The sequence below is a fragment of the Macaca fascicularis genome, chromosome 11 (assembly GCF_037993035.2).
Source record: "Macaca fascicularis isolate 582-1 chromosome 11, T2T-MFA8v1.1".
In the NCBI taxonomy this organism is placed as follows: Eukaryota; Metazoa; Chordata; class Mammalia; order Primates; family Cercopithecidae; genus Macaca; species Macaca fascicularis.
The window spans coordinates 52,037,167-52,064,349 of record NC_088385.1 but is presented as its reverse complement, the minus strand read 5'-3'; the positions used below and the strand labels follow the sequence as shown (position 1 = coordinate 52,064,349).

The 27,183-nt window shown below is 39.6% G+C and overlaps 1 protein-coding gene across 9 annotated transcripts in view; it reads right to left on the bottom strand.

Annotated features, from left to right (window-relative positions):
• Positions 1 to 27,183, bottom strand: part of ANO6 (anoctamin 6) — a 212,607-nt gene that overhangs the window by 37,836 nt on the left and 147,588 nt on the right. For all 9 annotated transcript variants that reach the window (XM_074006663.1, XM_005570632.4, XM_005570634.4 and 6 more), the window contains 4 exons: positions 20,986 to 21,091; positions 16,720 to 16,780; positions 6,521 to 6,663; positions 4,333 to 4,410 (listed from right to left, as the gene is read on the bottom strand). In XM_074006663.1, coding sequence (XP_073862764.1) covers positions 4,333 to 4,410; positions 6,521 to 6,663; positions 16,720 to 16,780; positions 20,986 to 21,091 — 388 coding nt within the window. The remainder of the gene's footprint in view (positions 1 to 4,332; positions 4,411 to 6,520; positions 6,664 to 16,719; positions 16,781 to 20,985; positions 21,092 to 27,183) is intronic.

Below are 27,183 nucleotides of genomic sequence, written 5' to 3'. Positions count from 1 at the left end.
CTCTACACACTGCTTTAAATGTGTCCCAGAGATTCTGGTATATTGTGTCTTTGTTCTCACTGGTTTCAAAGAACATCTTTATTTCTGCCTTCATTTGTTATTTACTCAGTAGTCATTCAGGAGCAAGTTGGTCAGTTTCCATGTAGTTGAGCAGTTTTGAGTAAGTTTCTTAATCCTGAGTTCTAATTTGATTGCACTGTGCTCTGAGAGACTGTTTGTCGTGATTTCTGTTCTTTTACATTTGCTGAGGAATGCTTACTTCCAATTAAGTGGTCAATTTTAAAATAAGTGTGATGTGGTGCTAAGAAGAATGTATATTCTGTTGATTTGGGGGTGGAGAGTTCTGTAGATGTCTATTAGGTCTGCTTGTTGCAGAGCTGAGTTCAGATCCTGGATATCCTTGTTAACCTTCTGTCTCATTGATCTAATATTGACAGTGGGGTGTTAAAGTCTCCCATTATTATTGTGTGGGAGTCTAAATCGCTTTATAGGTCTGTAAGGACTGGCTTTATGAACCTGGGTGCTCCTGTGTTGGGTGCATATATATTTAGGATAGTTAGCTCTTCTTGCTGAATTGATCCCTTTACCATTATGTAATGGCCTATTTTGTCTTTCTTTTCATCGTTATTGGTTTAAAGTCTGTTTTATCAGAGACTAGGATTGCAATCCCTGCTTTTTTTTGCTTTCCATTTGCTTGATAGATCTTCCTCCATCCCTTATTTTGGGCCTACGTGCATCTTTGCAAGTGAGATGGGTCTCCTGAATTCAGCACATTGATGGGTCTTGACTGTTTATCAAATTTGCCAGTCTGTGTCTTTTAATTGGAGCATTTAGCCCATTTACATTTAAGGTTAATATTGTTATGTGTGAATTTGATACTGTCATTATGACGTTCCCTGGTTATTTTGCCCATTAATTAATGCAGTTTCTTCATAGCATCGATGGTCTTTACAATTTGGCATGTTTTTGCAGTGGCTAGTACTGGTCGTTCATATTTAGTGCTTCCTTCAGGAGCTCTTGTAAGGCAGGTCTGGTGGTGACAAAATCTCTCAGCATTTGCTTGTCTGTAAAGGATTTTATTTCTCCTTCACTTATGAAGCTTAGTTTGGCTGGATAGGAAATTCTGAGTTGAAAATTCTTTTCTTTAAGAATGTTGAATATTGGCCCCCTAGGGTTTCTGCCAAGAGATGTGCTGTTAGTTTGATGGGCTTCCCTTTGTGGGTAACTCAACCTTTCTCTCTGGCTGCCCTTAACACTTTTTCCTTCATTTCAACCTTGGTGAATCTGAAAATTATGTGTCTTGAGGTTGCTCTTCTCGAGGAGTATCTTTGTGGAGTTCTCTGTATTTCCTGAATTTGAATGTTGGCCTGCCTTGCTAGTTGGGGAATTTCTCCTGGATAACATCCTGAAGAGTATTTTCCAACTTGGTTCCATTCTCTCCATCACTTTCAGGTACACCTGTCAAACGTAGATTTGGTCTTTTCACATAGACCCATCTTTCTTGGAGGCTTTGTTTCTAAAACTCTTTTTCCTCTAACCTTGTTTTCTTGTTTTATTTCATTAATTTGATCTTCAATCACTGATACCCTTTCTTCCACCTTATCGAATCAGCTATTGAAGCTTGTGCATGCGTCACAAAGTTCTCATGCCATGGTTTTCAGCTCCATCAGGTCATTTAGGTTTTCTCTACACAGTTTATTCTAGTTAGCCATTTGTCTCACTTTTTTTCAAGGTTTTTAGCTTCCTTGCGATGGGTTAGAACATTATCTTTTAGCTCACAGAAGTTTGTTATTACTGACCTTCTGAAGCCTACTTCCGTCAACTCGTCAAAGTCATTCTCCTTCCAGCTTTGTTCTGTTGCTGGCGAGGAGCTGCAATCCTTTGGAGGAGAAGAGGCGTTCTGGTTTTTAGAATTTTCAGCTTTTCTGCTCTGGTTTCTCCCCATCTTTGTGGTTTTATCTACCTTTGGTCTTTGATGTTGGTGACCTACAGATGAGATTTTGGTGTAGGTGACGTTTTTGTTGATGTTGATGCTGTTCCTTTCTGTTTGTTAGTTTTCCTTCTAACAGTAAGGTCCCTCAGCTGCAGGTCTGTTGGAGTTTGCTGGAGTTCCACTCCAGACCCCGTTTGCCTGGGTATCACCAGCAGAGGCTGCAGAACAGCAAATACTGCTGCCTGATCCTTCCTCTGGAAGCTTCGTCCCAGAGGGGCAACTGCCTATGTGAGGTGTCTGTCGCCCCAACTGGTAGCTGTCTCCCAGTTAGGCTCCACGGGGGTCAGGGACCCACTTGAGGAGGCAGTCTGTCCATTCTCAGAGCTCAAACACCGTGCTGGGAGAACCACTGCTCTCTTCAGAGCTGTCAGACAGGGATGTTTAAGTCTGCAGAAGTTGTCTGCTGCCTTTTGTTCAGCTATGCCCTGTCCACAGAGGTGGAGCCTAGAGGCATTAGGTCTTGTTGAGCTGCAGTTGGCTCCGCCCAGTTTGAGCTTCCTGGCCACTTTGTTTACCTACTAAAGCCTCAGCAATGGCGGATGCCCCTCCCCCAGCCAGGCTGCCACCTTCCAGATGGATCTCAGACTGCTGTGCTAGCAGTAGGCAAGGTTCCGTGGGCGTGGGACCCACCAAGCCAGGCAGGGGAGAGAATCACTTTGTCTGCAGGTTGCTAAGACCTTGGGAAAAGTGCAGTATTTGGGTGGGGGGTGTCCTGTTCGTCCAGGTAATCTGTCACAGCTTCCCTTGGCTAGGAAAGGGAAATCCCCTGACCCCTTGCACTTCCCAGGTGAGGTGATGCCCTGCCCTGCTTCAGCTCCCCCTCTGTGGGCTGCACCCACTGTCCAACCAAATCCAATGAGATGAACAAGGTACCTCAGTTGGAAATGCAGATATCACCGGTCTTCTGCGTCGATCAAGCTGGGAGCTGCAGACCCAAGCTGTTCCTATTCAGCCATCTTGGCAACTCCCTTTTTAACTTTTTTTTTGAGATGAGTCTTGCTCTGTCACCCAGGCTGGAGCACAGTGGTGCAATCTCGGCTCCCTGCAACCTCCACCTCCTGGACTCAAGCAATTTGCCTGGCTTCAGTCTCCCAAGAAGCTGAGATTATAGGTGCACGCCTGGCTAATTTTTGCATTTTTAGTAAAGAGGAGGTTTCGCCATGTTGGCCAGGCTGATCTCGAACTCCTGAGCTCAGGTGATCTGCTGCCTTGGCCTCCCAAAGTGCTGGGATTACAGGCATGAGCCACCGCTCCTGGCCTTTAATTTTTTTAAATGTTTTTGAAATTTATTATAGTGTATGTTTTAAAGTAAGACTTTAATGTTTACTGTCTCCCCAAATTGCTAACAAGTATTCCATTACCATTTATTGCATAATCTCCACTAGTCTGATGGATTTATAATGCCTCTTTTCTGACATATTACATTTTTATTGCTATCAAGGGCTATTTCTAGGCTTCATGTGCTATTCTTGAATCTGGCTGTTCTTGAGCCAATTAAAACTCACACTAAATTATTACTTCACTAATATGATTCCATCAATAAGCCCAAAAGTAACTTAATAAGTACTGATACTTTACCAAAAATGTGTTTCTATCTAGAATCATTCATTTAATCATTCATTCAGATTCTTTACAACTTTCAATAGTTTTTATGTTTTCTTTGATAGTTCCTATTATCTTTTTGTTAAGGGTATTCCTAGACATTTTATTTTCTTTGCGATGGAGTCTTGCTCTGTCACCCAGTCGAGTGCAGTGGCATGATTTTTGCTCATTGCAACCTCCGTCTTCTGGGTTCAAGTGATTCTCATGCCTCAGCCTCCCGAGTAGCTGGGACTACAGGTGTGTGCCAACACACCTGGCTAATTTTTGTATTTTTAGTAGTGACAAAGTTTCATCATGTTAGCCAGGCTGGTTTTGACTCCTGACCTCAGGTGATCTGCCCGCCTCGGCCTCCCAAAGTGCTGGGATTAGAGGCGTGAGCCACCCTCCTCGGCCAACATTTTGATTGTTGCTGTTGGAAAATTTTAGAATTCTTAATGCTTTCCATTTGGTCTTTACCAGAAACTGGAAAATCCGGAATCACTGATTTAAACAGATGAGGTGAAAAGAACTAGAAGAACCACTGTGAACAGATAAGGTATCTTGAACCTTGGGAGTTGCTCCATGTGACGGCTAAAATAGTTCTCTGGAAACATCTGTCTATCTGTCTCTCTCTCTGAGACCATACAGTTTCTAGGTTCAGCACTTAGTTTCCTCAACATTTAAAATTAGATATTAAAAAATCTGTTACATAATGAAAACATTTTTAATCATTCAAAACATTTTTGTGATAGAATTACCCAGAAAAAGACAGCACTTGCACAGAGGGTTATCCGTATACATTTTCCCCAGGCAGTAAAGGGAATACGTTCTTCTTCCTAATTACAAAAACAAAAAAGTTTAGTCAATCAAGGGATTACGGTAATAAAATTATTTTTCTCCTGACTGGCCAATAAATCTTAGACTTAATTTTAAAAAATTAGTTTGCAAGCATAGTCTCCTTACTCATAATTGCACTTTTTTGTTAATAATTTCAAAGTCATACATCACAAAACACGTGCAGTGTTCATTTTAATAAGTTTTTGGAACATGCAAGCATGAATAAACTGTTTATTGGCCATGACCCGAGCTCAGGAATCTGGGTGTCTGATGGTGCCACGCTGCAAAGCTAAATTCTGGGCTTGTCTTAGGTTTTAGAAATCGCTGATGATAGCGCAGAGCCCAGGCAGGACAAAAAGTTTACTAGATGTCTGTAATACTAGGTATCCCCTATGTGTTTCTTGGTTGGGCTTTATATATTAATTTTGAATGATAAATTTTTAGAGGATTTCCATTTTATAGTTCATAAAAATATATTTAAGTTCTTAAGAGTAGAAATCAACCCTCTACATGATTTACCTGTATTGTAAGAGCAGCCTAATAATAGCTGCAAATACTTACAGAGTATTTAACTCTGTGCCACGCACTATTCTAAGTAGCTTCCATACATTAACTCAATCCTTAGCTGCAATCATGAGGAAACAACTGTATTATTCCCATTTTATAGATGAGGTCACTGAGGCACAGAGAAGTTAACTAATTTGTCCAACATCACCCAACTAGTAAGTTGCTATGTTCAGACATGAACTCTGGCATCAGAGACTTCACCATCACCCTACAGGCCTCTCTAAACAAAGGGAGGGTATGTGGGCAACAAAAGTGAAATGAGGAACAACCATAAAGAAAAAGGGACCTTCACTTGCAACGTTTTAGCAAGCAATATTTCAAGGGAAATTTAACTTATAAGCTGGCAATTTTAACTATAAAACTGGCAGGTTTAAATGACCAAATTATCTTTTCTTCAGTATTTTTCCCATGTTGCTGGTATTATAAGATTTTTTAGTGCTCAAATGACTTCATAAACATCTAATTTTGTTTAAGTTTTGGCTTTCATTTCTGAATATACAATCTTTCAACAACATATGCTTTGACCCCGTTCTCTCTAGTAAACAGCAGGAACTATTCATAATGGGGATTCTTTGGAGCTTGTTACACTGTGAAAGACAAATGTCACTTTCTACTGGTAATTGAACCTCGTTTTTTTCCCATTTGCAAAAGGAAGAGATTGAACTGTTCCCTCTGGTTCCTTTTAGTGCCAACATTTTGTAAATCTGTGATTCAATTTATAAAACCTATAGTTGGGAACATTTTCAGACATTCTTGGTAAAAGCATTTTCTTTCCAAGAGCTATTCGTATTCAGAACCTACTGTTCTTATGCTGATGACTGCAAGTACAATCAGCTCAAAGTTTTCTGCCTTGATGGAAAAGAGCAAGAATGCAGATGATTTAAAAATCATCTTTCAGGGACTTTGGAATATTTATACGGACAGAATACAGTATTTTATTTTTGGAGCAGTGATAGCAGCAGCAAATCTACCTTTCCATTGACATAAAATACCTAGCACAGTACCTGAACAGAGTTGGACCTCACAAAATACTTTCCTTCTTCCTCCATCCTTTCTCCAACTTTAGGATAAAGGCCACACTACTTTCTGCACATCCCAACCAGAAGGTGGAGCAGTGACTGAGGCTCACTGCAAGATAAAGGGGCAGCTGGTCTAGGATGAATAAGGGGCTGGAATAATGAAAGTATATGTGAAAAATTGAGAATCAACTATAAAAACCAATGCCTCTTTCCTTATGTCACAGTAAAAATTATTTTTTTGTATTTTTACTGTTTTTATGAAAGAATGGGCCCCATTTATCTCCTGTGGCTACTGTTCTAAGCAGTGCTTCCTCACCTTGGCTGCACATCAGAATCACCAAAAGAGCTTTAAAAAAATCCCTGTGCTCAGAATACCCCCAGGTTACCAAGTACCAGAGTATGTAGTGATGGAACTCAGGCATCAATAGTTTTTAAGCTCCCCCAAGTGATTCTAATGTGCGGCCAAGGAGGAGAACCACAGCACTAAGTAGATTAAATTGCACCTAAATACGACCCTCCTTACCTGAGTAATCTCATTTATCACTACGTGAGTACATCGTGCTTCATATTCTGGTCGGGCTTGTTCTTCCTGCTGTAACTCAACAGTATCCCATTCATACTCAAGTTCTGCCTGGCGTCGCTTCCAAAACTCCAAAAACAAGGTAACTAACAGAGAGACAGAACAGCTCGTGTGGATTTTCGATGATGATTAATGTTTCAGAAATCTGTACTGAATAATATTAATTATCTATTATACTGGCCTGCTTTCACACTGCTATAAAGAACTACCTGGACTGGGTAATATATAAAGGAAAGCAGTTTAATTGACTTACAGTTCTGCATGGCTGGGGAGGCCTCAGGAAACGTACAATCATGGTGTAAGACAAAGGGGAAGCAAAACACATCTTACATGGCAATAGGAGAGAGAGAGCAAGGCGGAAAGTGCCACAGCTTTAAACCATCAGATATCATGAGAACTCACTCACTATCATGAGAACAGGATGCGGGAAATCCACCCCCATGATCCAATCACCTCCTACCAGGCCCCTCCCGTGACACGTGGGGATTACAATTTGACATGAGATTTGGGTGGGGACGCAGAGCCAAATCATATCATCCATAATACTTCTGTATATGGCAAATCAAATCTAAATTATAGGAGATACTACTATTTAAAAGGGAAAAACATGATTTTAAAGAAAATGTTGGTAATTTACAACATTATGAAATAGACTATAGATTCCGGGAAAGGCAATGTGATGGTCAGAAGACATGTGAGTATGTCTGACACTGAAGCATATGTTCCAGCACCTTATTGCCAACTAAAACACAAAAAATGGTCACAGTTCCAAAGGAGCTCATGGTCCATCCTTAATCTGCTTTTCCCCACACCCTCCTTCTTGTACTCTCCTTTCCTTCCTAAGGGCCTAAAAAAGAAGAGGATTTATATGGGATGTCCCAAATAAATTAATATTCACTCATACGGAAAACTGATGTTTTTCTCAATCTTATGTAAAGTATGACTAAAATAATTTTTTTAGGAATCAGAATTTTTAACTTTAAATACTAAATAAAACATTAAATGTTAATTGAAAAATGCAGTTTCAGGGTAAATACCCTATGCCCTTCTTTTAATCAGACTGCTAACCCTAAGTCCTTCCTATAAAGAAATTCTGTAATTACCACTCTTCTATTTACAAACATTCGTTGAGTGTCTACTATCAGCTGGGAATAAAGAGAAAACAAGACACAGTCCCTGCTTCAAGGAGCTCCTAGGCGTTTGGGAATTATACTGTCCTTGAAGTGACAGGTATAGTTGCTTATTAAGAGGGATATGATAAAGGTAAGCACGGGTTGCTCTGGGCACATAGAGCCAGAACATTTAACTGGGTGTTTCCGGGAAAGACATCCCAGAGGAGGGGACCACTGTGATGAGTCCTGAGATGCCTCAGAGCTGATTAGGTGAAAGCGGTGGTGGGTGGAACACTAAGGCCACCTGCGAGCTGCACATGCAAAGGCAAGGTGGCCAGAGAGCCAGGTACTTTCCCAAAACTGCAAATAATCTGGTAGTAAGCGAAAGGTGTGATGGAGGTGGGGCAGCCAGGTAAGAGCTCTGCAGGGGCACATCACAAAGGGTTTGCTGTGCTTTGAAAGGAGTTTAGAGAGTTTAACGTACAGGTGGAGAAGCCTTTGAAGGTAGTCTAGAGTGAGACTAGGGGCAGGGAGACCTACTGGCAGGTACCTGATGTGGCAGGATCCCTGAGGGATGTTGAGCAGGTAGACAGATGAATGCTGGTATGACAGAAGGATGCTATCCAGGTTTCTGGCTCAGACAATATCCTAAATTCTAGTGGCATTCCTTGGAAATAGGAAGTGTGTTAAGAAGGTCAAGTGTGTGGTTTGGTTATGATCAGATGCAATGCGTGTGGACTACTCAAGAAGAAATGTCCAGTAGACAGGTAAAAGTCTACAACGTAGGAGGAAGATCTGGGTTGAGCTGGACTTTCACTGTTTTAAGTGGCAACTGGGGCCATGAGAGAAGGAGATTATTAAATGAGGGGCAGGGTAATCACACCCTGGCTGCATGTAAGAAGGACCAGGGAGCTTTTACAGAATACCGAGCTCAGGTGCCACCCTGTAAATTATGATTTTTGGTCTGGAATGGGGCCTGAACACAGTTGCTTTGCTTTTTGTTTTGTTTTGTTTTTAAGGTTTAATACGCAGTCAGGGTGGAGACTCACTGAAGTAGAGAGTGAAGAGAGCCAGAATGAAATCCTGCAGACCCTGCAGCGGGCAGCCTGAAATGCAGGAGGCAGTCTTGGGATGCACCTGTAAGGAGCAAGAATCCAACACCCCCCAATGGCAAAGACAACTGAACATGTTTAAAAGCACTCACTTCCCAGCAGTGTTTGTTTTGACTACTACTTTTCCAGTAAGTTAGAGTAGAAATAACCTGGATGTTGGAATCAGGATCAAACTGTTGAGTGTTTTATACAGAGGGTGATGGCTACTGAGAAACAACCCAGACATTTGTGCTTCTGTACCTGCCCAAGGGGAAATGAAGTGAGTATTGGCTTCTTTGTCAATGGGATGGAACTCTAGAGGGCACCATGTTCTTTTGTGGACTGAGCTGTGACTGGGTGGTCTTGCTGCCCAACTGAGCCATGCTGGTCTCAGGTGGCAGATTCTCCCCAAAGAGACCCTGTTGGGAGGAAGGAGCCACCCATGAACCAACCCTCCTTAGGCTGCATATGAAGCAGTATAACATACACCACCCACTTACTAAAGCCCCCCAAGGTTCTGCATCTCCTTGATAAAACTCCCATACACCTCAATCAACAGAGGACCCTACTTTTTAATCTACCAAGAATCCTACTGCCAGCATTGCATATGCCCCCACCCCTGAAGCTCCCTCCACTCTGTCTCCCTTTCTGTAACTTTGAAATCATTCCAGTGGTCATGTGCATTCTCTCAGAAAGAGCACACTTTATTCCCTATGTCAACCCTTCTTCTGCCCTTGAAAATATTAATACATAGCACTCATGCATCCCGACCTGTATCTGCTTCAAGGTCTACTGTCTATCATACCCACTGGAATGTCACCTTCACATGTGCAGGGATTTAGTTTTCTTCATAGCAGAAGCGCTGGGACATAGTAGGCATGTAATGAATGAATGCACTGAATGGACAAACTGAAGGAAACCAGCGAGAAACTGGAGGACCCCCCGACCTGGGGAATCATCCACTCAGAGGTCCCAGCTGACTCCAACTGCTCACCTCTACACATAACCATCCACTCTCCTTATATCCTGCTACGCTAGTCTATTTGGGCCTTCAGTACCTCCTGCACAGATGTACCTTGATTTATTATGCTTTACGGATAGTGTTTTTATCTTCTTATGAATTGATGGTTTGTGGCAACCCCACATTGAGCCTGTATCAATGCCATTTTTCCAACAACATGTACCCACTTTGTGTCACAGTTTAGTAATTCTCACATTTCAAATTTTTCATGATTACTGTATCTTTTATAGTGGTCTGTGATAAGTGCTCTTTGATGTTACTATTGTAATTGTTTTGGGGCAACATGAAGTGCACCTATATAAGATAGCAAAATTAACAAATGTGTGTGTTCTGACTATTCCACTGATTGGCTGCTCCCCCATCTCTCTGCCTCTCTTCTGGCCTCTCTATTCCTTGAGATGCAACAATAGTTGCATCTAACTGCTAACCCAACAATAGTTCCATCTGATGCCACAGTGAAATTAGGCCAATTAATACCCCTACAATGGCTTCAAGGTGTTCAAGTGAAACAAGACTCACACATCTCTCACTTTAAGTAAAAACTAGAAATTATTAAGTTTAGTGAGGAAGGCGTATCGAAAGCTAGGCCTCTTGTGCCAGTTTGCCAAGCTGTGAGTGCAAAGGAAAAGTTCTTGAGGGATATGAAAAGTGCTACTCCAGTGAACACACAAATGATAAAAAAGTGAAACAACCTTATTGCTGATAAGGAGAGAGTTTTAATGATCTGGATAGAAGACCAAACCAGCCACAATATTCCCTTCAACCACAGCCTAATTCAGAGCAAGGCCGGAACTCTCTTCCATTCTGTGAAGGCTGAGAGAGGTGAGGAAGCTGCAGAAGAAAAGTTTGAAGCTAGCAGAGGTTGGCTCATGAGGTTTAAGGAAAGAAATCATCTCCATAGCATAGAAGTGCAAGGTGAAGTAGCAAGTGCTAACATGCAAGCAGAACAAGTTATCCAGAAGATCTAGCTAAGATCCTTGATGAAGGTGGCTACACAACAGACTTTCAAGGTAGATGAAATAGCCTCCCACTGAAGAAGATGTCATCTGGGACTTTCACAGCTAGAGCGGAGAAGTCAATGCCTGGCTTCAGAACTTCCAAGGACAGGCTCACTCTCTCGTTAGGGGCTAATGCAGTTGGTGACTTCATGTTGAAGCCAATGCTCATAGATCATTCCAAAAACCCTAGGGCCTCTAAGAATTATGTGAAATCTACTCTGCCTGTACTCTAAATGGAACAACAGAGCCTAGATGACAGCACATCTGTTTATAACATGGTGTGCTGAATTATTTCAAGCCCGTTGTTCACAAAAAATTACCTTTAAAAAAATTACTGCTCATTGGCAATGTATCCACTCACCCAAGAACTCTGATGGAGATGTACAGAGATTAATATGGTTTTCATGGCTATGAACACAGCACCCATTCTGCAGCCCATAGATCAAGGAGTCATTTCAACTTTCATATTTTATTATTTAAGAAATACATTTAGTAAGGCTACAGCTGCCATAGATAGTAATTATTTGGCTAGACATTGGCAAAATAAACAGAAATCTTCTGGAAAAGATTCAGCATTCTTGATGCCATTTAAGAGCATTCATAATTCATGGGAGGAGGTCAAGATGTCAACATTAACAGGAGTTTAGGAGAAGTTGATTCTAACCCTCATGGATGACTTTGAGAAGTTCAAAACTTCAGTGGAGGAAGTCATTGCAGATGTGGTAGAAAGAGCAAGAGGAACTAGAAATGGAGTCTGAAGATGTGACTGAACTGCTGTAGTCTCATGATCAGACTTGAAGGAATGAGAAGTTGCTTTTTATGCAAAGAAAGTGGTTTCCTGAGATGGAATCTACTCCTGGGAAGATGTTGTCATTACTGAAATGACAACAAAGGATTTAGAATATTATACAAACTTAGCTGATAAAGCTGCAGCAGGGTTTGAGAGGACTGACTCCAATTTTCAAAGAAGTTCTACTATGGGTAAAATACTACCATACAGCATCACATGCTAGATAACTCTTTTGTGAAAAAAGAGTGCACTAATGTGGCAAACTTTATTGTTGTCTTATTTTAAGAAATTGGCATAGCCACCTAAACCTTCAGCAACCACCCTGCTAATCAGTGAGCAGCCATCAACACCGAGACAAGACCTCCCCCAGCAAAAAGATGAACATTCTCTAAAGGCTCAGATGATTGTCAGCATTTTAGTAACAAAGTATTTTTAAAGTATGTACATTTTTTGACAATGCTATGCACACTCACTAGACTACAGTATGGTAAAACCGTAACTTTGATATGCACTGAGAAACAAACAATTTGTGTGGCTCCCTTTACTGTGATATTCACTTTCTTGTGGTGGTCTGGAACCTAACCCACAGTATCTCTGAGGTATTCCTGTACCCAGCAAGAGGCCAGGATAACCCCAGATGGAGAATATACCATGAAGCATTGACAGTTTACTGGTGAGATCAAGCTTGAGCACCCTGACTGTGGGGAGGGGTGCAGGGTCAACAGCTGAAGGAATTATCATGTGTACTCTTCTACCTTACAGACTGCAAACATACTCTTCCAGCAGAACCATTTTTTAAGGATGCTGTGACTAAGCACATTAAAATCTTGTTGCACTTTGACACTTACAGGCATAAATGAAAAACTGGTACTTATAAGCCTGTTAAAATTAGGCTGGAAGACTGGTGGTTTCTTATTTCTGTGCTAGAAAGAAGGGTCTGCACCTGTGTCACATGAGGTAGAACCAATGAGACTAAACTGACAGTTTCTAACCCATTCTCATTTTTTTTTTCACAGCATCAAACAAAATAATGCAATTATATCAGTAAAAACCAAATTTCTGCATCTTTCTAAAAGCTTGCTGCAACTTCATTAATATACACTGTATTTTGTCATCAATCTAAAGACTAATAGCCAAATTATTGGCAGAACTCTTCATGCTTGTCACTTTCTGTCTATGGGGCTTTAGATAATTGGCCCCTGAGTGTCATCTTTAGATAGCTCACTCCCTGAATGTAATCTTCTTCATCTTTAAAACTGGAGTGTGATAGCCACTCATTTACTCAGTACCTATCTAGCATCTATCTCACATCTATCCTATATCAACTAGGAGATAATTCATGAACACATTCTTAACTTTTCTCACAAAGAGCAACATAAGCAATTCTAGTCGGTGCTATAAGGGAAGAACAGTGGATGCCCTCTTCTCTCCTCCCTGAACTTGAACATATGCTTCTGTTTACCAAATTCTGAACTATAGGAAGCAGTTCTGCCTGGGAAGTGATAGGATTGCAATGCAAGCAAGACATAGCCTGGTGAGAAATAATGAGCTGTTAGCAAATCTTCAGCCTTGAAGGAAAACCCCTGGGAGTTGCAGCAATGGGAGAGTGTTTTAGTTCCTTATTTCACTCAGCCTCAGATTCTGCGGGGTCTATGGAAGGCACTGCTAACCTAATAGTCACCCAGTGTTTTGGAGTACTCCTGGGCCACATCAGTGCTGACTCACAATGCTGTGTGTCCCAGATTGAGGGCACCAGGTCCTGGGGTGACCGTGCATGATCACAGACAGAAATTTCTGTTCTGTATCTTTTGCTCTCTCCCCCTGCAATAAGACATCTGACAGAACTCCAGCAGGGAGCACTGCACTTCTGTTCTCTGGCAAACCAGAGGTGCTGATTAGACACAGTTAAAACTCTTACATCAATATATAATGAGAAAAGAGAAAGGTTGTCTGGAACTTGGAGATCAGTAACAGCTCTTCCTTTTAATCGGGATATTATTATATCTAAACAAAATATGCATCAGATGAAGAAGATGTCCATATACCCAAAAAGATTTCAGAGCAGTAAAGTGTTAGTGGTGTTATATCCTGCATTGTCTAAGGACAAGACACATTCTGGTAGATGGAAATGTTCTGGTTGCTGTAAGGGTTTGCTGCTGAAGGTCTAGGATGTTTTAACAGGCCTCGAAACTATTTAGGCCTCATAACCCACAGAGGCACAGGAGTTAGATTAACTCGCTCAGCTTTTATTGCAACTTTTTTTCTTTTAGATGGAGTCTCACTCTGTCGCCCAGGCTGCAGTGCAGTAGTGATCTTGGCTCACTGTAACTTCTGTCTCCCGGATTCAAGAAATTCTCGTGCCTCAGCCTCCAGCTGGGATTACAGGTGTGCACCATCACACCTGTCTAATTTTTGTATTTTTAGTAGAGGCGGGGTTTCACCATGTTGGCCAGGCTGGTCTCAAACTCCTGACCTCAGTGATCCACCTGCCTCAGCTTCCCAAAGTGCTGAGATTGCAGGCGTGAGCCACCACACCCAGTCGTTTATTCCAACTTCCTAATTCAAAGGCTAGAAACTCTCTTGCAGCTAGGGTTCCAGATCTGATTTTTAAAAATGCCTGTCAGAAGCATCTGCATGTCACTTAAGTCAGAAACTGGGCTGAATGGAGTCAGGGTGGTGGTAGCAGGAGCTGCATTATTTTGCTGGTGTGGACCCAGCAGAAGCAGCACAGGTCTGAAAGTAACAGTCACAGCAGCTGTTTTCTGATCCCCAAGTGCAGCTAGTTAGGCTTCCTGATTCCCCAGGTCCTTAGTGAGCCAGATGACTGGTGGTTTTCTGGAAATAACTAGGCCTAGTTTAGAACTCACCCCTCAAAGGTGAAAATTAAACATTGCAGTCATGCAGCCAAGAGTCTGATCCAGGGAGAATCAGGTATAAGTAGGCAAGATGCAACAAGGAAGGGAGTGGGCAGGATGCGTTTAGAACTTTTAACTTCAACCATGGGTTGGTGTTTAGGACTCTATGAATCAGTATGAACAGGTGGGCTGCCTTGTCCTAAAAGGATGGACATTTTTAAGGTAAGTATATGATTTATATTATATTGATTACAAAAGGTTTTCTACTCTCAACTTTTATAATTTCTAGGGAGCAGAAAAATACTCTAAGTGCCATATGCATCTGGGCACAAAAGAGATGCTGCAGGAACATAATGGTGGTGATATGAATAACTTCATATGAGGCTATAGCCTGTTTGGTTCTGCAATTTCAGAATTTCTGTAAAGTGGTTCACAGCAGTAGTTCTCAAAGCAGAAGTAACACAAAGGAAAGCCACACAAAGCACTTAAAAAGTTTATCATATATATCCTTAAAGATACACATATGATGCTACAGGCAGTGCTGAAATACTTTCTGCGTTCTAAAATCAGATAAAATAAAATCAGCACTAATGTGTACGTCAGTTCTATAACCATGGTGTAGTTAATGATCAGAGAAGGGAAAGTTAGCTAGGAAATTTGAGGTTTGTCTTTCTAGTGTCAAAGTTAACATTTTTTGTTTTATTTCAAATGTCTTCTTTAACTGGGGCTATCAGCATCCATTAGTATATGGAGTTCAGTAGATGTGTTAGTATGTTATACATTATGATTCAATGCTGAGAGTACAGTTAATAGTTAAAAGTGCTGACCCACGTGTTCAGTACCTAAAGCTCTTACTGGGGAGGGGCGGAGGGTAGGCAGGGGGCGTATTACAGTGCAGGAGCACAGAGGATCTTAATACATAAATTCAATCTTTATTCTTCTATGTGTCAAATATTAGCCAGAGTTTGGTCTCCAGCCAAAACATGCTAAATGGCCAAATGCCAGTGTAACTGATTGGGACGTCTGGTCACCTTACAGTGCACTTTATCTGTTGAGTGGCAACGAGTGTCTCTAAAAAGTGAGCAAAATAATCGGATTGTCCGTTCTGTGACCCATTTGGTAATTCTTCATAGGTACAATCACTACCAAAGAGAAATACTGCTGAGGACACTGTAAATAACTGATTCTGTGAGATACATACGTTGATGTGTCGTCCTTTAAAGAATAAGAAACTTGGTTCAGTTTTTTCCTCCGCCTTCCTATAACCTGAATTCTGCTGTTTCTCATACTTACACAATGAAATTGGAAATGCATCTAATTTTGAAAATGGATATTTTTCTTCTATGTTAGAACATTTAGATCAATTAAACATTTAAAGTTTGCATTTAAAGAAAATAACTGCCTCATTGTATTAATGATGCTATGCCAAAGTAAATAATATAGTGTTAAAGTTACCATATGGGAATTAGATCCTGTAGAATTATATCTGTTCTAGTTAGTAAGTAGAGTTTCTTATTATTATACAAGTAGCAGATACTCATTAAATATCTGCTCACACAGAAGTGTATGAGGAAGAAAGCTCACCCATAATCACTGTGTTGCTGCCTCCTCCTGACCTCCACTCCCATAAAAGTTAGGTTGTATCACACTGTGAGGGCTGTTGCAATAATGGCTTCCAACAAATCATGCCTCCTACATCCAAGCCACTGAGTAGTACTCCCACCGTTCCACATTGATGCTGGTTTGGCCATACGACTTACTTTGGCTGATGGGACATTAGCTAACTTGGTGCAACAATAGGCTTAAAAATGCATATGCACTGAAGCTTGTCCTCTCTTCTCTTTGGAACCCTGACACCAAGAATCCTGGGCTAGCCTATTTGAAGATGAGACACCATGTAGAGTAGAGAAACCTTCCCAGCTGAGCCCCACAGACCAAACGAGGTTTCTAGTTGCAAGATTGTCTATCCCAGTGGAGCTGCCAGCTTACTAGAGTCAGCTGAGCCAGCCCGTGCCTAAAGAACCTCTCAGCTGACCCAGAGAATGATGAGAAATAATAAACATGGGAAATAAGGTTTGTTGTTTTAAGCTGATATATTTTCATGCAGATTTTAATATAGTAAAAGCTAACTGATACAATGTCCTCAGTTATAAATGGAATTCTAGGGGAGTTGAAGCCTGGGCAATACAAGGTCCTAAAATTGGGTTACTTTGATAGCCTACATAAAACTGGATAATACTATCAAATTGAGTGCATGAAAAAAATAATAACTTACCCCATACTCCCATAAATACTGCAAAGACCAGGGTTCCAAAACTGTCAAAGATGCACAATTTCTGGAAAATATAAATGACATAGAAATGAGTCATATCCTCCACTTATTAGATTCAGTAAATATGAAATGCTTTGTCTATTCTACAGTCTTTAAGTTCTTTTCAAAGTTGATGCCTAGTTTAACAATCATCTATGATCATACCCATTCAATGTATCTATTACATACTTATAGTGAAATTTGATTCTTTTAAAAGCAAACAATCTTTGCTGTATTAACCAGTGTCTTTTCCAATGAAACTTTGCATATCCCAAAAAGGAAATAGATATAGTTCCTAGAATTCCACTGAGTTGAAAGCCTCTATTGGGCTTGAATAACAGCCTCTTATGAGCTGTCATAATGGATTTGAGGAAGTAGTATGGCTGTACGAATACAATGACCCCTAAGCAACTTTTAGATTTATGATTTGTATCTTATCATCATCCCAGCCTGGTCAGAGGGTAAGTTTCAGAATTCCTGTTTTTCCTGTTAAGAGACATACAAAGCTGAGGTTTATCTCGAGGTGGCTCTCCTCCAGGAGAGCTCTGTTTTCTTAAACCCAATGATAGCTTTTCTACCATCATTGACAGATGCTTCTAGTGGAATAAAGGATGCACAGGTGCTTTTGCTAACATTACAGTGAATACAATGATCATGAATGATCATAACATATCTGGCCAAAGAAGGCTTTATTCACTAGTTCTGCTAAGTTTTATCTCTTTGCTAGTATATAAGTAGCCTATCTCCCTCTATGAGTTCCTGGAAAATATTTTAATTAGTTACTAATTTTTCATTAATGAGCAATTTTACATTTCCTAAAAAAATACTATAAAGATAATGGAAAAAGTGACAAGCATATTATATTTACTTTATGACAGATCATATAAAAGGACAGGGACTGGGTAGAAAAAGAAGCTATAGGTAAAAAAAAAAAAAAAAAAAGCCTTTTCAAATGTTAAAGAAGACTCAAAGCTGCTTTGAAGTAGAAAGTCTACTTTGTTTTAGGTGATTTTTTTTGGTTGCTCTTTATACTCAAATAAAGTGGATAAAACTTCATCTACGTAAAAACATTACTTTTGTTATTTTCATAAAAGAACAGCTACATTCTCATCCATCTGATTTTCAAGGCCCCCTCAATCATCCACACTGATTGTGATGAGAAAAAGCAAGCATAATCCTTAATTGTCTGTCATCCAATTATTCTTCTACAAAACCTCAAGGAAGACAGAATAAATGCATGCCTGCTCTGGGGAACAATGCTTTCCACTTACTCCTCTAGTCCAGGTATTCCACAGACCACATATTTCAAATCTTTTACCTTTGACTCTCATGGAACCATCTTCTCCAAGTTAATTTTTAATGCTATGCCTTATCCTTTATTGTAAAACTGTAAGAAAGGTCCCATAAAAAACAGTTCTGCATGTTGTAATGCTATTATTGAAGATTCTGTCCAATGCTACTTCCATTTTAGGAATCAAGGCAATCTTCTAAGTATTTGACAACACTCTACTTGCCTTGACACTTCTGCTCACCTACTCCAAAAAGAAAATCCCATCTGTGAATTCTTAGCCCTACTCTTTTGAGAAAACGTCAATGGAAACACTTCTGTCAGTGCTAGAGGGAAAAATGGGAGCATTACGAAAGAGGAAGTGTACTGCCAATGTCAAGATCACTCCAGCTGCCTTGCTGAAGGTGAGGGACATGCCTAGCACTCCTATGCGGGAATTAGGCCTGAATGAAGTTAGTATTTTTGCCACATGTGTGAGAATCCTGGACCCTTGAGAAAGAATAAGATAGCTGACTTCTTTGCTCTGTCTTCCATGAACTATGTGGAAGCAGGAAGTAAGGGAAAAAGGAAGCAAGGAGCTTATTTGGTAAGAAGCCTAGCTTAGCTTGCTAGGCAGGATGGCACAGAGAGGGCAAGACAGCTGTGCTGAGAGCAGTCTGAATCAGCATACTGCTTTACTCACATAGAGCAGGAAAGAAAAGAAAGAGCTGCATATGTAGGCATGATGATTTTAAGCAGAGAAACCAATTAGAATCTTGGGGGGAAGAATGACAATTTGTTATGCTTTCTTCCTGGAAAGAAGCAAAGTCAAAATTTTATAACTAAATGTGTTTTTATGAACAAAATATTAGAACTTACCATGTTTCCCCTTTATCCTACCAGCTAGAAAGCTAAGAATCTTATTTAATAATAATAAAAAAAAACAGTATGAATCCTTATTATCTGCATAATTGTTTCCTGATTTCTTTGGTCCTGATTTTATATTTCTATTTTTAATTTGCTAAAAGGTAAGCATATCTGTAAATTAGTACTCTCTTTCCAAAAGAAAGACATATAAATACATAAATATATGAAGGAAAAAACAATTCACAAACAGAGAAGCCAGAAAAAGTGCTCTTTTTCTTTTTCAAACCCTTTTTTTTTCCATTTCGTCCTCTTACTTGTATTATGTTTCCTTCCCTTTGTAAATCATTCTGACCAGACTCAAGGGATCCTTGAGGAAACTGGAATAGAATTAAAGATTCATTTCTTTTTTTCAAAACAATAAAAAATGCACACGGGGCATATTTGAAAGTCATGTGCTTAAGGATGGGTAGTTGGAGCAGAAGAAAGAAGAAGAGGTGGGTGTGGGGAGTGTGAAGGAGAGAACTTCTTAAGGAAAATGAAACTTCCACTTGCATCTTTGTAGATGACAATCTGCCTCTGGTATTATCATTGGCATCTGCCTTAAAGCCAGTACTTCGGGATGCAGTTAACTAGTGCCCTTTAGCCTATGAGTCAGCATCACTGGAAGCAGCTTCCTTCTTACTAGCTTCAAGTCTTTTACTCTATGTGATCTACAACACATATTTATAGTCTAGAGTTTGTGTTGGTTTGGAAGAGGGGGCTTAATTTCTAAATTAAGTATAAAAATCCATCTGTTGACAACACCCTGCAATCAGCTTAACTAAGTAGTGAAACAATTTTTCAAACATAGAGCTGGATCTGAGTAAAGTGCCTGCAATGTCAGCTGGCAAAGAATATGGTAATGATGAGAAATGCAGATTTGTTATAAATTTCTGACTCTGCAGTTACTAGGTGGGTGACTTTGGGTAGATTATTTGATCTCCCACATCCCCAGTATTTTACACTGTAAAATGGAGATAATGCCTGTTCCACCTATCTCACAGGGTTGTTGTGTATGTTAAAAGTGGTAAGTATAAAAACTATGCAAAGTCTGATATAGAAAGTGGCATCAGTATAACAGTAATACATTCTGCAAAAATCTGACTTACATGGAGTAGGCCACAATGTTCTAGGGCCACTAATGATTCCTAAACTCTCATGGCAGAACAAGGGGATAAAGAGAAGATCATCAGAGGAAAGCGTAGGTCAGAATTGTAAGGAAAATGCTCTGAAGTAAGCTGACCATCTTTCTTTCTGTCCAGATTTCCAGCCTGCTTTCAGTAAGCTCCCTCCACTCTTGATGCTTGTCCTAAACCTCAGGACCATCTGCATGTATAAGGAGAGCCAGATGTGTTTTCTGGCAATGTTTTAAGACAAATACCTTTTATCACATGTAAAACCTTTCTCATGCATAGTTATAGTCTAAGTCTGACCATCAGGGTGTTTACAATCTAAGCACAGTTTTGGCATATGTTGAAAGGGGGAAAACAGAAGTACAGATTTCAGGTTTCCACTTACTTGAATTAAGGAAAATACTTATAAAGGTTGAGTATCCCAAATCCAAAGCTTTTTGAGTACTGACACAATGTTCAAAGGAAATGTTCAAGGCAGCATTTCAGATTTTGGATTTTTGGATTAGGGATGCTCAACGAGTAAGTCTAAGGCAAATATTCCAAAATCCAAAACACTTTGGATCCCAAGCATTTCAGATAACAAATACTCAACCTGTAGTAAATCTATTAAAAAGTATTTATATGATAAAATGGGTTTGAGATTTCTGCTTTGATTACTTGAAATACTCAAATAGTTTAGATTCCATCATTATCTCACTGACACTCTATGAGATTTTATCTAAGGTCTTAAATCACAATTTTATTATTTGTAAAAGAGGAATAAAGCATTGTATATTAATGTACAAAATGTTTGAAAGGTTAGTTGAAAAATATCTGTCTGAATTCCTAAGAGGAAAAAAGATATAATATCTAAATTTTATCTAAATTATCATTAGAAAAAAAAAATCTTTCATTAGGTGTAAATATTGGGAATAGCAAAATTACCTTTGAGGACTCGCAAGTAATATTGAGTTTCCAGAATGGACAAAGCCTATCACACTGAGGACACATTATGATCTTGCCGCCAATATCAGGATGACAAACTTCTTTGCTAAAAAGAGAGAAATAAAACTTAATTTTAAAAAATTTAATCAATTTAAGGGAGCATGGTAAAATCCAATATCCATTCACAATAAGAAACAAAACTAAACCAGTCTTGTAAAACTAGAAACAGAAGTGAACTTCATTAACCCGATAAAGGCTTGTTACATAAAACTCATTAAAAATTATAGTAAGTGGTAAAATGCTGAAAGTATTTCCTTTAGATCAGGAATAAAGCAAAAGATTCTTCTATCACTGTTTCTTTTCAGTTGGAGGTCTCTGCCAGCATCGTATGTCAAGTAAAATAAGGCCACAAGGATAAGCCAGGAAGAAAGAGAACTGTTATTACTAACAGATTACATGACTATCTATATGGATGACTCAATAGACCCTAAAGATAAATTATTAGAATTAATAAGTTGAGTAAAGGCCGGGTGCAGTGGCTCATACCTGTAATCCCAGCACTTTGGGAGGCTGAGGCGGGTGGATCACCTGAGGTCAGGAGTTCAAGACCAGCCTGGCCAACATGGTGAAACCCTGTCTCTACTAAAAATATAAAAATCAGCACAGCATGGTGGTGCATGCCTGTAATCCCAGCTACTAGAGAGGCTGAGGCAGGAGAATGGCTTGAACCCAGGAGGTGAGCTGAGATCATGCCACTGCACTCCAGCCTGGGTAACAGAGTGAGATTCTGTCTCAGAAAACAAAGCAAAAATAAGTTGAGTAAAATTTGCTGGATGCAAAATCAATATACAAAATACAGGGACACAAAAAGGAATTATGTCCCCATACACCTGTAATTATTAGGAAATAATTCTTTAAAAATACCATTTTAATAGTGTAAAAAATATAAAGTGTTCAGGAATAAATCTAATTCAAAATACGTTAAGATTTATAGGGAGAAAATAGAATTTTTATGAAATGCATTAAAGAAGGCCTACACTATCATATTCACAATTTGAATAATCAATTTGTAATAATCAATTTGTAATTTGTAATAATCAATGTTTGTAATTTGTAATAATCAATATTTAAAGATATTAGTTCTCTCCCATTTAAGCTATAAATTCACTGGAAGAGCAGAGACTCAGAACAGTCAAAATACTTCTGAAGACAAAGGCATTATGGGAGAGGTTAAGAAAAACTGACCAACAGAAGAAAATAAAGAGGTCAGAAACAGACCTCTTGCCTATATAAAAACTGATATATACCAGAGCTGGCCAAGCAAATTAGTAAAGTGAGAACTGACATTTCAATAAAACGGGTCTGGTACAACAGGATGTCCGTATGAATAAACATAAAATTGAACCCCTAATGGTATTTTATATACATCAATCCAGGTAGAAAATGAGAATGCCAACGTACCAACTTACTAGGAAAAAAAAAAATCTAGATAACCTCAGAGTAAGGAGAATCTCATAAACAAGAAACCAAAAAGCATAAACCACAAAGAAAAATATTGATACATTCAAGATATTTTCAAAGAATGTAATTAAAAAAATAACATTAAAGGGAGAAAAATATAAGCCACAAATTGGTAAAAGTTTTGCAGATATAAAAATGACAAACGATTATTTGTCAGAGTATTTAAAGAACTCCTATAAATTAATACAAAAACAAAACAAAACAAAAACAAAAACAAAAAAACAACCCAAGTAACAATGCGTGCTGCTCCCTCTAGGAGAAGCCATTCAGATAGGCTAGACTTGTATGTGACGAGGACTGGGGTTGTGCAGTTAGGTGGTCTTGCAAATAACTAAGGAAAAACAAACAGGAATGGGAAGTTTTCCTAGAATAGCTGAGTAAAGATCTTGGAAAACCCTCTCCCTCCATAAAAGCAATGAGAACACAGGCAAAAATTGTCAAAATCAGCCTTTGCTGAACTCTGGAAATTAACCAACTGCTGATGTCATCTGAGGAGCATTTATTTGAGGAAAACTGGCTAAATCTCTATAAGGATGAGGCCTGTGGCATTTTAACCTGACTGATTCCCATCCCCATCTCCCTAGCTTCATGGTAGCCTTAAAAACCAACAGGCTTGTAACTACAGACTGTGAAAAACAGCAGCCTAGCAGCCACTGAAGAGGGAAGAAGTAGTCTAAAGCTACCCAAAAAAACCCATCCTCAGAGAAGTCTTACTATCTGACCTGTCTAGCAGCTCCCCTGAGAAGCTCCATGCTCAGGATTTCTCATTCTTTTTTTTTTTCTTTTTTATTATACTTTAAGTTCTGGGGTACATGTGCACAACGTACAGGTTTATTACATATGTATACATGAGCCATGTTGGTGTGCTGCTCCCACTAACTCGTCATTGACATTAGGTATTTCTCCTAATGCTATCCCTCCCCGCTCCCCCGACCCCACAACAGGCCCTGGTGTGTGATGTTCCCCTTCCTGTGTCCAAGTGTTCTCATTGTTCAGTTCCCACCTATGAGTGAGAACATGAGGTGTTTCGTTTTCTGTTCTACAAAGGACATGAACTCATCCTTTTTTATGGCTGCATAGTATTCCATGGTGTATATGGGCCACATTTTCTTAATCCAGTCTGTCGCTGATGGACATTTGGGTTGGTTCCAAGTCTTTGCTATTGTGAATAGTGCCGCAATAAACATACGTGTGCATGTGTCTTTATAGCAGCATGGTTTATAATCCTTTGGGTATATACCCAGTAATGGGATGGCTGGGTCAAATGGTATTTCCAGTTCTAGATCCTTGAGGAATCGCCACACTGTCTTCCACAATGGTTGAACTAGTTTACAGTCCCACCAACAGTGTAAAAGTGTTCCTATTTCTCCACATCCTCTCCAGCACCTGTTGTTTCCTGACTTTTTAATGATTGCCATTCTAACTGGTGTGAGATGATATCTCATGGTGGTTTTGATCTGCATTTCTCTGATGGCTAGTGATGATGAGCATTTTTTCATGTGTCTGCTGGCTGCATAAATGTCTTCTTTTGAGAAGTGTGTGTTCATATCCTTTGCCCACTTTTTGATGGGGTTATTTTTTTCTCGTAAATTTTTTTGAGTTCTTTGTAGGTTCTGGATATTAGCCCTTTGTCAGATGAGTAGATTGCAAAAATTTTCTCCCATTCTGTAGGTTGCCTGTTCACTCTGATGGTAGTTTCTTTTGCTGTGCAGAAACTCTTTAGTTTAATTAGATCCCATTTGTCAATTTCGGCTTTTGTTGCCATTGCTTTTGGTGTTTTAGACATAAAGTCCTTGCCCATGCCTATGTACTGAATGGTATTGCCTAGGTTTTCTTCTAGGGTTTTTATGGTTTTAGGTCTAACATTTAAGTCTCTAATCCATCTTGAATTAATTTTTCTATAAGGTGTAAGGAAGGGATCCAGTTGCAGCTTTCTACTTATGGCTAGCCAGTTTTCCCAGCACCATTTATTAAATAGGGAATCCTTTCCCCATTTCTTGTTTTTGTCAGGTTTCCATTTCTTGTTTTTGTCAGGTTTGTCAAAGATCTGTTCTGTTCCATTGGTCTATATCTCTGTTTTGGTACCAGTACCATGCTGTTTTGGTTACTGTAGCCTTGTAGTATAGTTTGAAGTCAGGTAGCGTGATGCTTCCAGCTTTGTTCTTTTGGCTTAGGACTGTTTTGGCAATGCAGGCTCTTTTTTGGTTCCATATGAACTTTAAAGCAGTTTTTTCCAATTCTGTGAAGAAAGTCATTGGTAGCTTAATGGGGATGGCATTGAATCTATAAATTACCTTGGGCAGTATGGCCATTTTCACGATATTGATTATTCCTATCCATAAGCATGGAACGCTCTTCCATTTGTTTGTGTCCTCGTTTATTTCATTGAGCAGTGGTTTGTAGTTCTCCTTGAAGAGGTCCTTCACATGCCTTGTAAGTTGGATTCCTAGGTATTTTATTCTCTTTGAAGCAATTGTGAATGGGATTTCACTCATGATTTGGCTCTCTGTTATTGGGGTATATGAATGTTTTGTCATTCTTTTCAAACCTCATACTCAGAGCTCATATTGTGAACAGCACTATCACCAAAGTGTCTGTTGAAAGCGATTGGCAAGAATTATTTCACATTGTAGCTGCCTGAGGCAGTGATACCAGTAGAGGTTAACAAGTGGTCAACGAAAGAACTTAAAAGGAAAAATTAGGAAATGAGATGTGCACAGCGGGCTCTAGAAAGTTCCAACATATTTCTGAGATTGCAGAAGGCCATGCACATGTGTAGGATAGTGCACATGGCCAAGAAAGACCTGAGAAAACCTTAATCCCTCACCTCTGACTGACTTTGAGGTTCTGCATTGGCAAGAAGGAAAAGCTAAGGAAGAACTGAAAACTACCTGCTAGAGCATTAAACACATTCCTCAATACACATGCACACAGAGCCATGAGGCAAAGGCAGAGAAACGAAAATTACTGGTAGTAGGCATTTAATGCAATTACTAGCTAATCCAATCATTAGCTAACAACAAATCTTATTGAACACAGACTGCAATGGTCACACATGACAAAGACAAGTAGTTCAGGAAAGTAACTAAACAAAGGGAAGCAGCAGTAGCAGTGATAATAATAAACAGAAGCAACAACAAACTCTGAAGAGGGAAAATATCTGATTTCCAGATTTGCTACATTATAATACTTAAAATGCCCAGTTCTCAACGTAAAATTACAAGACACACCAAGAAACTGAAAAGTATGGTCCTAACACAGGAAAAAGCAGCAGGTAAAACTGTCCCTGAGGACACCCAGATATTGCATTTATTACATGAAGACTTTTTATATTTAGCAATTATACGTATTTGGAGAACTAAAGGAAATCTTGCCTAAATAATTAAAGGAAGCATGACAAAAAGAATATCAATAGAGATAGGAATTACTAAAAATAACCAATTAGTGGCTCAAGCCTGTAATCCCAGCACTTCGGGAGGCTGAGACGGGCGGATCACGAGGTCAGGAGATCGAGACCATCCGTGCTAACACGGTGAAACCCCGTCTCTACTAAAAAAAAAAATACAAAAAACTAGCCGGGTGAGGTGGTGGGCGCCTGTAGTCCCAGCTACTCAGGAGGCTGAGGCAGGAGAATGGCGTGAACCCGGGAGGCGGAGCTTGCAGTGAGCTAAGATCCGGCCACTGCACTCCAGCCTGGGCGACAGAGCGAGACTCTGTCTCAAAAAAAAAAAAAAAAAAAAAAAAAAAAAACAATTAGCAAAGTACAATAACTAAAATAAAAAACTCATTAGAAGGGCTCCTCGGCAGATATGAAATAGCAGAAGAATCAGCAAACTGAAAGCTAGGTCTATTAAGATTATCCAGTCTGAGAAATGGAACAAAAAAGGAAAGAGGACAAAGGAACACAGTCTCAGAAATTAGTGGGACACCATCAAATATACCAACACATACATTATAGAAGTCCCAGAGAAAAAAGGAGAGAAACAGAAATAATAATCAGTGGCTGAAAACTTCCCACATTTAATGAAAACACTATTTTGCACATCCAGCAAACTCAACAAATTCCATGTAGGATAAACTCAAAGAGATCTAAACCGAGGAGTATCATATTCAAAGTGTCTAAAGACAAAGACAAAGAAAACATGGCAAAGAATGGTGACAGCAGAAAGAGAAAAGTGATTCATCACATATAAAGGGTCCTCAGTAAGATTAACAGCTAACTTTTCACAGAAACCACGGAGGCCAGAGGCAGTGGGATGATACATTCAAAGTGCTTAAAGAATGACTGTCAACCGAGTATTCTATTTCCAGCAAACCCATCCTTCAAAAATGGAGAAATTAAGACATTCCCAGATAAAATCTGAAAGAATCTGTTGTTGGCACAGACTTGCTGTATTAGTCCATTTTCACACTGCTGATAAAGACATACCTGAGACTGGTTCATCTAAAAATAAAAAGAGGTTTAACAGACTCACAGTTCCACATGGCCGGGAAGGCCTCACAATCATGTAAGAGGGCAAAAGGCATGTCTTATATGGAGGCAGGCAAGAAAGAATGAGAGCCAAGTGAAATGGGTTTCCCATTATAAAACCATCAGATCTTGTGAAACTTATTCACTACCATGAGAACAATATGGGGAAAACCACACCCATGATTCAATTATCTCCCACCAGGTCA